We start from the raw sequence: 14,113 nt of genomic DNA on the forward strand, positions 1-14,113 counted from the left end.
TCTCAGACGAAGACAGATGAAAGACCAGGAAAAACTATGGATCTGACTGGGAGCTATGGAGATGCACTTTGCAAGCATGAAGAAGGATTTAATTCAACTAGGAACCCTTTTTTTTTGGGTTGACCTGGGTTAACCCAGGTCAACCCATCTAACACGTGACTCGATCACTTGACCGGGTCGGGTTTCAAAACTATGATGAGTAGTAATAGAGGCGTCAATGCACCTAACGACCGAGATTAAAACTGACTACTGCCTGGGTAGTGCTAAATCCACCAGGGTATCTGATGACTGGAATGGTAAGTTATTTAAAGGTTTAAATGATAATAATGGGAAATGAAGACAACCGAATACTTTTAGGTATTCTATTGGATAAAGAGTTCACGATCATGTTACGTTGCTATAAAAAAAGAAATTAAAAAATAAAAATAAATAAATAATTTTGTTTTGTTATATGGGTCATTAGAGAATGTTTTTTATAAATGTATGGATATGATAGACAGTAACAATACCATATTAAAGAACAAACGGAGCCCAATCGAAGTGCTTCAGTGTAATAAGTGAGAAAAGAATAAAGAAATAAATTTGATGAAGTGCAAACCCATTTGAGCCCTATTTTTCAACAGCCTGAAATCTCATCAACACAGACGCAAGTTCAAGGCTTGACATGCAAAAAGACAGAGCAGATGTGATATTTTACAAATATGAAGTTCGAAAAAAGAAAAAAAAAGTAAGAAACAGCTGGTAATTACATCACTGTGAGAGAGAGATATTTTACAAATAGATGTGATATTTTCGGGGCTAAGTTCGGACGGCAGTGTCAAAGTCAAGCATGACTATTTGTAGGTGACGGGCTTAGCATATCTACTGACTGTGATAGGAATGGAATAGAATCGACAGAATAGTTTGTACCGTATACGACCCTGCAATAACTAACCTCGAGAGCTTCTGTATCAAATCAATTTTAATGTATATTGGCCTTGGTAATCGTGTTTCGCTGCCGGATTATTTAAAAAGAAAAAAGATTTTTAAGTATTCAAGTGAGATTAAAAAATAATATAAAATATTTTTCATAACAAATATGTAAAAATATTTATTAAAATTAAATTAATACATAATAATAAATATTTAATATTCTTGTTACTATTACCACCACCACCACTACATTCACAACTATTATTATTATTATCAACAACATCATTATTTTTTATACTATTTTTATTTTTATAACTACTAATAAAATAAATTCATTTAAGCTTTATGTTCATTCAACCAATCCATTCGAACTTAAATTCACTTTTACATCCTCGGCCTAGATAAAAGTAAGTATTAATTATGATGTAATATTACTAATTGGTTATGAAACTAAAATATTACATGTTTTTTAAACTCAAATTTCAAATACACTTTAATGCAACATTTTTAAAATTATAATACATGGAAAGTTTACAAAAGTTCCTGTTACAATCTTAGTAGCTACTAAACACAAAAATAATCTACTGCTTGGCACAAACGTGAGAAGATCCTGAAATCAAAATTTAATTATTTAATGATAAAATATTATTTAATAAACATTATAATAAGAAGAAACTATATCTCCTTAATTATCATTCTTATTATTTTTCATTTTCTTTTGTGTAATAATTAACATATCATGAAAATAAATTATTTATCTAATTAGATACCTTAAGATTATCCCGTTTACACAATATTTCTATTTACCATTGTTTTCATTTAAATTTTAAATAACATATTATCTCAGTCATCAGACATCCTGATGCTTCTAGCACCATCTAGGTACTAGTCGATTTTATTTAATCACGGTCATCAAATTCTTTGACGCCTCTTGTATTATCCAAGATACTAATCAATTTCAGTTTTGGTTGTCAGATTCACTGACGCCTCTAGTACCACTCGAAGTACTAGTCAATTTCAGTCTCGGTCATCAGATTCATTGACCCTTCCAATACCACTTCAGATAATTGTCAATTTTAATTTATCATTCTCAACATAGACATATATAGCACTTCTAGAATTTAACATTGACTAATATTTAAAAGTGCATATACAGAAAAATATGAGCATGAGATTAACTCCTACTTGGCGTATGTGCTTGTTATCGCTCTTGATTGGCTTTAAAACCCGACAGCTTTCCTTGTTGTATTATGGTTACAATTATTATCAGAAATATAACGATCAACCATATCAAAATTCTATTCTCGTTCAAACAATAACAAGAAAACTTTTCAGGATTCCACATGTCCATATAAATATATTCATTTTCTTTATGTCTATACCATTCTTTTATTTTCCACATTAAAATTATTCTTTAACAATGATTTTAAACAGCATTAGAAAGTTATAAAATCTTGGCTGGATTATTCTACCAGACCCCCAAAAAACACGGTTAGGTATTTTAATTATATCTAAAGTTATAGAACTATGTTTTGGATATGGTTGACCTTTTCAAAAAGGTAAGATGTAAGGCTACAACTTCCATGAGGAAGTAATACCCGGTTATGCCATATACCCACCCGAAATCACCCTTAACAGTAGCAAATCGAAACAGTTTCGTAGAAAAATCTAGTTTGACCTTCCTTCCATTATTTGTCCATAATAGGACTTTTAAATTTTTCTCATACTACTCTTAATTCATTTTATTCTCGCAAACTCAAATAAAATAAAATCTAACAAATTATGGTCCCCTTCCATTTAATTTCTACTCTTGGTCGAAACCTTATGGTAAAGGAAAATGACTCTAAATTTTAATTTTAGGGATTTTACTAATTATTCAACTTTCTAATACAACACATATCATTTCTAAATACACTTCCCCTAATAATTTCATCAAGCAAATTCATTTCCCAATTTATTTCCCTTAGGTGGAAACCTAGTAAGTGATGGAGATAAGTTTATTTTCAAAATTTTCCCAAATTAGATCATAACCCATCATTAGCATTGATTCAACCATTCATTCAAACACATATTCCATAATGCATTCTTTAATAAAAAAAAATGTACTTTGCACATAACATACATATAATTAAAGCTTAATTTAAAGCTTTTCACCTCTTAAGCACAAGAATTTAAAGAAAAGAAAATGTTCGAAACAAGTTTTTCTATCCCTCCTAATTTCTCCTCCCAACACCACCACCTTCCATTACAAATCCCACTAAGTTTTCTTCATTTTTCTAAGCCTAATATCCTCCTAATCCCTTCTTACCCCTTAATTTTTAGTGTAAATGTACGAGTTTAGGTAGATTATTGAAGGAATTTTGAAAAAAAATCCCTTCCTCTCTCATTCTCTATTCAATCAGCAACTCTTGGCTTCCTTAGGAAGCCAAGAGTAATTATATTCTTATCTTTTAGCCTTTAAAGACAACAATGCCCCTCCTTTTAATAATCTAGTTTTTTTTTTATCGGGTATTCTGTCTCGTCAACTTGATAACTTTAAATTCAACATATTTTTTTTATCCATGTTATTATTAACATGACAACTCCTCAGTTAATTTAATTTTACCCATTTTCTTTCCAAACCAAAATTTTAATATTTACAAATCCTAGAAAATTTTATCTGGGGTTTATCATTATCATCATCATCACTAATTATTATTATTATTATTATTATTATTATTATTATTATTATTGAAAAAATAAAAACCATGAACTTGATTTGTAGGACATAATTGAAAACTATAAAAATTTTGGATCAAATTAAAATCACTATTATTATTATTATTATTATTGAAAAACCAAAATCATAAAATTGATTTGAATGATAAAATCAAAAGCCATACAAACTTTGTCAAAAAGAGCAAAGGAGCAAAAATACAAAATTAAAAGCAGGAGGATCGAATTGAAAATTATTATATATACAAATTACAAACCAATGGTCAAATTGAAAACAAATAAAACTTTAACAAAAAGAAAAATGAAAAAAAATATATATAAATCAAAACTAAAAGGATTGAATCTGAAATACCAATAACACCAAAGACAATAATGTATTTATCGGGGCAGGAAAGAGAAATGAAGGGGGGAAAAAAAGGGTCATCGACGATAAACCAGGAAAACTTGGACTACATATGCTGCCTATGATGGAAGAGGAGACGACAGAGAATTGGACTATACGGTGGAATACCATTTTTTACCACTAAGAGATGCCACACGAGCCTCTCGAAAGACACGACGTTTCTCACTTGCTGGAGCGTGCACAACAGCTTTTTCTAATTAAAAATATATTTTTAATGATAAATTATTGCACTACCCTCATGCAAACTAACAATTAACAAAAATACTAGAGCCAAAAGACTCTAATACCCCTGACCCCAATGCATTAAATTTCTTGGATCCAAGGGTATATTTGTAATTCAACTATATATAAAAAAACAAAAAATGCCAATATACTCCTACCTGGTATAAATGTTTTTTTTTTACTCTTGGGGGTATTTTTTTTATTTTACTGTTCATAAAAATAATGCATAGATAAAAATACCCTCACACAAATCAATAATAATAAATGCTTGTGTGAAAATATCAAAATACCCCTGAATCAAAGGCAGGCATACATTTTTTATGTCAGGTCATAGACGTCAGTCCACTATTATAGTGAATAATGAATTGAATCTATGGCCACGGTGAAATCTACATGCGTTTTAGTATATTTGTTATTTAGTAATGAGATTCAAAGTATTTTTTTATTTTTAATAAAAAATATATTAAAACAATTAAAAGATATTATAAAATAATTTATAAAATATTTTAAAAAACATGTACAACGTACGTGAAGATGAGATAGTGATCTCATGCTCTGGAATACATGATACCAGTGAAGTCATTCCTTTCATTTCACACCAGAGATCAACGTATATCTCAAAGGAAAAATGAAACCAGAAGTGGATGATTCCACCCAATTCAAAAAAGGCTCGAATTGAACCACATCTGTCCATGAAAGATGACCATCTGAACTTGAAGCGGCTCGTATCCAATACAAATAAAATATTCATCAATATAATCTTAATTTAATTGGTAAGATTTTAAGTTTATTTATTTTAAAATATAATTTTATATTTTAAAAATATATGTTTATTTTGAAATTTTATTTTATATATGATTGACGATATTTTAAAAAATCTAAATAATTTGAGTGCAAGTCTTATATTTTAAATAATTGGTCAATCTCTTCTTTTTATATTTATTATCTATATAAAAAATTAATTATATGCCCACTAATTTGATATATTAATAAAAAGAATTACTTCGCATTCAATTTTTTTTATTAAAATATACAAGCTTGGTATTGTTTTTGAACTAATCATGTACTTTATTTGACATACTATATTTTTGTGTAAAAAAGGTTAAGAAGTATTATGTTAAATTTGACTCCCCTGGAAAAACCATCGAGCTTTCCCGCCGGAGCAGATAATATCCTTTACAGGAGTCACATCAATAAAGTCTAAATCATTTCTTAGAAGCAATACTCAATGTGGTAGTTTTTTTTTTTTTGTTGAAAATATATTAAAATAATATATTATTTTTTAATTTATTTTTAATATTAGTATATTAAAATGATAAAAAAATATTAAAAAATTAATTTTTTAAAAAAATACTTCTAAAATATAAAAATAAACAAAAAATAAATTTGATTGGAGTGCAACCCCTCACTTGAGCCCTATTTTTCTCCAACCTGAAATATCATCACACTGACGTAGTTTTAAGGCTTGACATGCAAAAACACAGTGTGGATGTGATGTTTTACTAATACGAAGTTTGAAAAAAGGAAATAGGAACAGCTGGTAATAACGTCACTGTAAGAGCTGTGGTTTTTCCGGGGCTGAATCCGGACGGCAGTGTCGAAGTCAAGCACAGGCTTAGGGCTGAATCCGGACGGCAGTACTGTCGAAGTCAAGCATGTCTATTTGTAGGTTACAGGGTTAGCATATTTCCTGACTGCGATAGGAATGGAATAGAATCGACAGAAGCTGTAGGCTGTACCGTATACGACCCTGCAATAACTAACCTCGAGCTTTCATCATGGTGGAGATGTGATAGCGATGACGACACTGCTCGCTCATGAATGACAGCAGTGAAATCATTCCTTTCGTTTCAAGCCACAGATCGATCAACATTGGAAAGATGAGATTTTAAAAATAATGAAAACTTGCTGTGAAAACCAACCACCTTGGAATAATTTTCTATTAATGGCATCAACCACGTTGAGCCACATGAACATATTAATTACTATGCACACTCCTGTACTAACTAAGCTAGCTTTTAGTATATATTATTTGTAATAATTGTCTTTTATTTGAAAATATAATAAAATAATAATATTTTTTTAAAAAATTATTTTTAATATTAATACATTAAAATGATTTAAAAATAAAAAAAATTTATTTTAAACAAAAATAATAATTTTTTTGCCCAACAATATTTAAACTGTTTTCTCAAACACTACCTAAAATACAATATTGATACCATTATGAGTGAGAAGCACAATTACAAGAACAGGCTAGAACATGGGATGGGTTATGAGTTAAACAGATCAAATTACAAGTATATGAGTTGGTCGAGTCTATTAATTTCTTAATGAAATGATATGGTATTTTGATTAAAAACTAAAAAAGAAATAACTGAAATATTGTTTTGAAATTTTTTTTTTTTACAAGCCTCATTAAGATTTTGGTTGAGTCACCTGGGTCATTAGCTAACTAATTGGGTTACTCATATTTAATTAGATTAATTCCTTAAACAATTTAAGAGTAAACTCAGTTTGAATAGCGTGTTTGAGAGTGTGGTTGCAATTGTTTTTTAAAGTGTTTTTCACTCAGAAATGTATCAAAATAATATATTTTTTATTTTTTTAAAATTATTTTTGATATCAGCGCATCAAAATAATCTAAAAACACCAAAAAAATATTAATTTAAACAAAGAAAAAATAAATAAAATTCAAACTTTTTTTAAAAAAAATTTAAAACACAAAACAAACAGGAATATCTTGCATCAACATATTACCTCCAAACTTAGCTTGGTTTTAATAAATATGTTGAAAAGATGTTAGGCAGCGGTTTTTCGTTTTTTTTTTTTTTTTTAATAATTGATATAGTAGATTAGAATAATAAAATAGCCACAATGATGTGGCAAAATGTCAAGAAATCATATTACAGTCAAGCCACAAGCTCAAGTTCATTATAAGACTGCTTTGCTAGATTATCTGTCACCCCATTAATTGTACCTCTCATACTATTCATTATAACAGTGTAAAGCTGATTTTCTACTTGTAAATTTTCAAGGCTGGGCAAGATGATCTTTTACTAAGATATATTTGTCATTTTTTTATTTACCAAGTACCTAACAAAAAAGACTTAAAAAAAAAGATATATTTGTGATTATTATATTTACCAAGTACTTAACAATAAAAAGACTTTAATGTTATTAAAAACAAAATTAATTAAATTGTTATGGAGTTTTGACTTTTCCAATTTTTTAAAACAGTCAAATGATATATTATATATTTACCCTTGGCTTTTAATTTTTTTTAAGGGTTGGTCAGGTTGCTTTGATTTTCTTCTATCTTTTTTTTATTTTTGTTGTCAGTTTTGGTTAGGGCTATTTTAATTTTTTTCAAATTAAAAAATATTATTTCTAAAAAAAGATGGTTGGTATGTTGCTACAGGCGCCTGCGAGTGGATGGGTTGGCTTCAATTGACGGTCAAATGTTGCCTTCAGTGGCAGCGTTAGAAAAGTTCTTAATTCTTTTTTTGGTGGCTAGATACGTGTTCATGGTAGAACTGTTAGGCTCCAATGAATATTTTTCTTTTCCTCCCATTTTCTCTCTTTTTTTATTGGAAAATTTCAAGGGTGTCTTGCCTTTTGTTTCTTATATCCAATTTGGTTTTTATTCACTTATTCCTATTTGTTTTGTTGTTTTTATTTTTTTATTTTTTTATTTTTTTCTCTTCAATTTGATTCCTTATAATTTGATGTAATTTGATTTTTTTTATCCAATTTGATCATTATTATTTTGATTCCTATTTGTTTTGTTGTTTTTATTTTTTTTCTTTTAAATCTCATCCCTCATCGATTGGTTTATTTGATTTTTATATCAAATTTGATCTTTATTTTTTTATTGTTGTTTACTCTTTTTTTTTCATTTTCATAATTGAATTTTGTTTTCAATGTTATCTCTAAGCATTTTTTTTTAATTTTTTTTTCATTGCTTGTTTTTTCAATTTCATCCTATAGCATTTTGCTAGTTTAAGATTTTGCTTTATACTTGTTTAGGGTTTGCTTTTTCAGGGGTTAGTCTCGGGTTCATGACGGGGGTCACCAATTTTGAAGGTTGACAAGGGTTAATTTTTGTTTCTTTTTCTTTTTTAAAAATATATATATTTTTTAATTTCATTCTTCAACATTTGATTTATTGAGAAGTGGTCTTTGCGCTTTTTTTTCCTTTCATTTTTATTAGATTATATCAGTCCTAGCTAATATGTTTTTCTCCCATGTTCATGGGATTAGCAGATTAACCTGAGTAGACTCGGATTTTTTAAAAAAATTAAATTTCTTTTATTATTTTCGCTCTTCAACATTTGGTTCATCAATAATTGAGCTTCATTGTTTTATTGAATTTAATTTTGATGAAGTTATCCTGATACCACAACCGAGTTGGATTTTTTTATGTTAGAAATTTTTTTGACATGCTCGCATTTTAGCATAAGCCACCTATCTTGGTTAGGATATTGAGCTTCGTCATGTTCTTTGATTTCCTTTCAATATGTTTATCTCGGTGCCATCACTTAAACTATATGTTTGGCAAGTTAGCTTCGGTTGACTTATATTTTTTAATGATCATTTTTAAAAGCTTAATATTTTTTCCATTCCATTCTTCATCGTTGTTTTTTTTGGAATTGAGCTTCATGATCTTTTGTGGTTTGTTTTTTTATTAAGTTATCTCATTCACATGATCCAAGTTGCAAATTTTGATTGGCTTTCTTGATTTGTTGGGTTTTTTTTTTATCCTTTTGATGGTTTCCTTTTCTTTTCTCAATTTCATGCCTTTATGTTGAATTTGTTTGGAATTGGACTTCAATTTTTTTTTAATTTTGTTTTTTATTAACATATTCCGATGTTAAGATCTTGGTTGTATATTTGGCATGCTCTCTCAGGATGGCACATGTCAGTTTTTTTTTTATTATTTTGTTCTTTTACATTTGATTGACTGAAATCTTAGCTTAGCCACTTTTTTTCATCTATCTTTTTCCAATCTTTCATTAGGTTTTTTTTTAATATTTATCAAATTACTATTGCTATATGTTTTTTTTATTATTGAATTAAATTGTACCTATTTTTTGTTTTACTCAATGGAATCTATATCATGAGTCGTGCTTTTTTTTAGCTTCTTTAAAACTCCGTGGGCCACAAATCTAGTTACCTTCGATGTGAACATGTATGAAAGTGACTGTTTGAGCATCTAACATGGACTAGATATCGCATTGAACTCATTTTACAACCTCCAAGGTCTATCAACCGAATTCTTCTGGGACCATGAATGGCTGAATTTGTGTCCAAAATCCAATCACTTGCATATATATGTAAACGTGGAGCTAACCTCTACAGCTCTCTTAATTGCCAAAAATGTCTGCCTCATTAGTGTCTCTAATGCCGGTAGGAGAAGATAAGATACATGGAAAATGAATCGGTATGGTTCTAGCTATTCCCGAGAGATGATGACCCATCAATGTTTCAGCTTCAACTCTTGCAGATAATTCTTCCCAATCCAAAAAAGGCTCGAGTTCTGCTGCAATATTTGTTAATGAAAGAAGAGCGTTTGAACTTGAAGCCAATCATATCCAATACAAACAAAATATTCAGTACCATTTGATAAGACCTACCACCAAGGAAAACTATGATCAACCCTAGAAACTCCTATCATATGATGCCACCTTCTCATCTTCTTCTTTCCCTAAATATACGAACCAGGCTCGGCCCAATTAACCTGGCGATCTGCTAACTTAGGACTTGTTGATATATCAATATCCAATTTAGGATTGGACTGAACTGGTGGAAAAACTTGGTTTTTTTTTACAAAATTTGTTAAGATAATCTTCTCGTTTGCAAGACTTTGTTAGCCCAATTATCAATGGAATCAAACATTTCAAACCATTTTTGAGGACAGGATGGTCTCCAATTCAAAATCGAGCTATTGACATTGAAAAAAGAAAGCCATGGGATTTTATTTTTTTGGCAAAAATTCGCATCCAGACTGAAAAATATGCAAAACCTATCCATGTTATTGCATTCTTTGACACTGACACAGCTATCTCCATGGCGAAACCCACAGTTCTTCCATCTCATCTATAAGAAGATTCTTATCAGGTATTTAGAGCAGCAAATGACAAGGCTTTTATCATAAAAACAAATATCAAAACCCATCAGAATCTTTTGCTTTCCAGGCATGCTTAGTTCTTTCTTTTGCAAAATTATAGACTAGTGGAGGAAATCCAAATCTTCTTGTTTTTTTTATCATAGAGATTAACGAGATGTTGGACATGTTTCCTGTAGTCTTCATAGAACACTTACTAGGACATTTGGAACCTACTTAAGCTAGACAGTTTGATATCATAAGAAATGATCATAGATATTGCGAGCTACTTTTTTAGAACATGATAATCTCCGATTCAAAATCGAGCTAACTGACATTGAAAAAAAAAATAAGCCATGAGATTTTTATTTTTTTGTTAAAAATGCAACCAAATTCATATATCTAAACAACCCTCGAACAATGTTTCTAGCACTATTTCCTAACTTTTGCATCCCTCTTATAGATCCTAAAAAAGTCATGTCCACAAAAATCCTTAAGAGTTTATTTTGGCATATCATGTCCACATCAACACAAGCGAGATAAAATCCTAAAAAAAGTCTCTGCTCTCTCAGACATCAACTCAGATGATGATCTCGAATGTCTCTAAATGAGACTTTGCACATGAAGTTTGCAAAATTTGTGCAGTGAAAGCTTCAGGGCTTCTGTTGAAAATTACTTCCAATTTGATGTGTTAAAAAAACAGTTACATGTCCGCCAATTTAATGTGTTAATAAAAAAAATTACTTCCAATTCAATTTTTTTATTCAAATATACAAACTTGATATTGTTTTTTGAACTAATCATATACTTTATTTGATATACTATATGTTTGTGTAAAAAAAGTATACAAGTATTATGTTAAATTTTGCTCCCCTGAAAAAACCATCGAGCTTCACCATTGGAGCAGATACTATCGCATTCTGGTGCCACATCATTAAAGACTAAATCATTCCTTGCCAGCCACGTTGACCAAAGAAAAGAGAACCCAAACTCTCCTCTGCATTTTTCTGTGAACACAAGAACTCCTGAGCCGAAGTAGATCATCTACTGTTCTAGGAAATGGCCATTCATGTCCCAGCCATCATAAGAAACGAGTCCACAAGAGCCATACCTGTTAACAATGCAATATTAAAACATCTTCAAAATCCATGATTCAACAGCTGATTGAAAACTATTAAAATGTTTAATTGTTGATTTCTCCCAGTTACATAGAATGTGTTTTTCCTATACAGCCGATTCTCAAAATGGCTTTTGTTTGTAGATTGTCATTTCTAACTCTGCCTAAGATTTAAGGAATAAATGGGACAAACGGGGCAGAAATGATACAAGTGGAGGGGTGGTATTTGTGTAGGTTTTAGGTATAATTCTTGGAAAGTTTAAAGGAATTATATTCACAAATGAAATAGAAATTACAACTGAGTCACTGAAGTGAAATATTATTAAAAATACATGTAAAAAACAAATCATGTAGTAAACCCTCTGATCACGTTTCTCTTAAAAACGGAGCAATGTCTTTCTGGTACTTTCTGATGGCTCCAACAACTTTTACAGCAAAAGCCTCATCTCTGGGTGTTAATGCAATAAAAGATCACATAACAGAGGCAGTAGAAAGTAGAGCACACCTTCAAGCGTTTGAAGACAGTAAGATGAGTGTGCGATGTGGTGTCCTCCTTGGAGAATAAGAAGGTGCCCAGCACTGTGTTTATTTGGTAGCTAGCAAACCATCCATTTTCAAGCATTGCCTTCCATTTGATCAAAAGCAATGCCACTCAGTAAGGAGGTAATAGAAACATCAAAGAAAGAAGGCAATAGTCTTAACAATTGAGAATTGCATTTTTTTTTTCCGTCTCATACTGCTACCTTCAGCCATTTCCTAGCATATCCTTAGCCATGGCTTCAGGAACATAACCACACAATGCTTGATCAAAAGACAGAAGCTCCAACATCGAATATATATCCTCTGCTTTATCATGAGATTTATCACCAGCCACAAACTCGTGAATGTCACATCCAATCTCAATTGAACTAAATCCTGGCTTCTTCTGTATACCAAGAGCTTTCATTGTCATTCTCTGCTTGCATGCACCATCCCACCTTCCAACTGCTGCATATATATTGGAGAGTAATACATAATTTGAATCGGCTCCAGGATCCAAATGGACAAGATAGTTCATTAACCTTTCAGCTAATTCAACATCCCCACGAGTCCTACAAGCAGCCAATAATGACCCTACAACAACTTCATTTGGCTTCATTGGCATATTTTGTACTACACTCATTGCATCTTCTAATCTCCCTGCTCGGCTGTAAAGATCAACTATGCACCCATAATGCTCAATTCTAGGAGAAATTTTGTGCACTCTCTCCATGATATCAAAGTATTTCAGCCCTTCATCAACCAAACCAGTATGGCTGCAAGCAGTGAGTGCTCCAGTGAAACTGACATCATTTGGCTTGAACCCTTGTTTCTGCATCAAATCAAAATGCTCCAAAGCTTCCTCGGTAAACCCATTAGCAGCTAAACCCCCAATAATCGAATTCCAAGAAACCAAAGTTCTCTCACCCATTTTCTCAAACACTTGACGAGCTAATTCGATGGCCCCGCATCGAGAATACAAATCAATCAGAGAATTACATATCTTAACATTGTCCCTTAACCCCTTTTTCAAAGCATATCGATGCACCCACAAGCCTAAACCCAGTGCTCCCAAATTGGCACACGCGGACAGAACTGTAACAATGGTCACGCGATCAGGCTCTACTTTAGATACCTGCATTTTTCTAAACCACTCAAGAGCTTCCTCAAAAAGACCCATTTTAACAAACCCATTAATCAACACAGTCCAAGATATCACACCTCTCTCAGGCATTTCATCGAACACCTCAATCGCCTCCCTTATCTTCCCATTCCTCACGAACCCATCAATCATCGTATTCCAAGAAAACGAATTCTTCACTTTTAGCTCATCAAAACACAACCTAGACAATTCCACATGACCACACTTAGCGTACATATCAACAAGCGCTGTACCCACCATCAAATTACACGTATCCAAGCCCAGTTTTCGCGTGTAAGCATGAAGTAAAGGGCCAAGAGAGTTTCCTTGTGATGGAAGATCTGCACAGCCGGAGAGAAGAGTAATGAACGTGACATGATTGGGGTCGATTTCTAAGAGACGCATTTGAGTGAAGTGAGAGGCGGCTTGGTGCAACTGCCCGTTGCGGCAATAACGGGAAAGTGAAGAGGTCCATGAAACAACGGGGTCTATTGAGGTTTTATTAGATATTTGTTTGAGGGAAAGATTGGGTTTTTTCGAGTCGCGGTTAATGGGTCGGGTTTGGTCTTGATGACGGGTAGTGTGCGGTGGTTGTATGGTGTTGGGATGATGAGGAAGAGTGGTGGTTGTTGTGTTGGTCGTGGTGGATATGAGGGCGGGAAGCGCTGTCATTTTGTCAAATTACCGTTACGAGATAGATAGAGAGAGAGAGAGACTGGTTTCTTAGCCTTCCATTTAGCGGGTTGCTAAGAAAGTAGCCTTAATGTATTAATATATTTTCAATTAAATACTCTTCTTGATTTTAGTGAATAATGTTTTTTTATTAATGTGGGTGTCCAGGCCAGCTTGCGCGTATCTCGACTAATCCCAACAGGCTCTGAAGTTAACGAACCATGTAAGCTTCCAGTGGCTCTGAGGTTTGAGACTTGAATTGGTGACTTTTAAGAAGCAAACCTAGAACATGATTAGTTGATTTAC

The 14,113-nt window shown here is 31.7% G+C and overlaps 1 protein-coding gene across 2 annotated transcripts; it reads right to left on the reverse strand.

The window, feature by feature from the left end:
* Positions 1-11,018: 11,018 nt before the first annotated feature.
* LOC7478495 (pentatricopeptide repeat-containing protein At1g05750, chloroplastic) lies at positions 11,019-13,870 on the reverse strand. Of its 2 annotated transcripts, none has more exons than XM_052451364.1 (2): positions 11,981-13,870; positions 11,019-11,469 (listed from the first exon to the last, which is right to left on the reverse strand). In XM_052451364.1, the coding sequence occupies exon 1, from the start codon at positions 13,805-13,807 to the stop codon at positions 12,221-12,223; it is 1,587 nt and encodes a 528-aa protein (XP_052307324.1). In that variant the 5' UTR covers positions 13,808-13,870; the 3' UTR covers positions 11,019-11,469; positions 11,981-12,220. The 2 variants fall into 2 exon arrangements, with proteins under 2 accessions (XP_052307324.1, XP_052307322.1); XM_052451362.1 differs by having other exon boundaries at positions 11,835-13,870.
* Positions 13,871-14,113: the final 243 nt, after the last annotated feature.

The sequence above is a fragment of the Populus trichocarpa genome, chromosome 1, assembly GCF_000002775.5.
Source record: "Populus trichocarpa isolate Nisqually-1 chromosome 1, P.trichocarpa_v4.1, whole genome shotgun sequence".
Lineage (NCBI taxonomy): Eukaryota > Viridiplantae > Streptophyta > Magnoliopsida > Malpighiales > Salicaceae > Populus > Populus trichocarpa.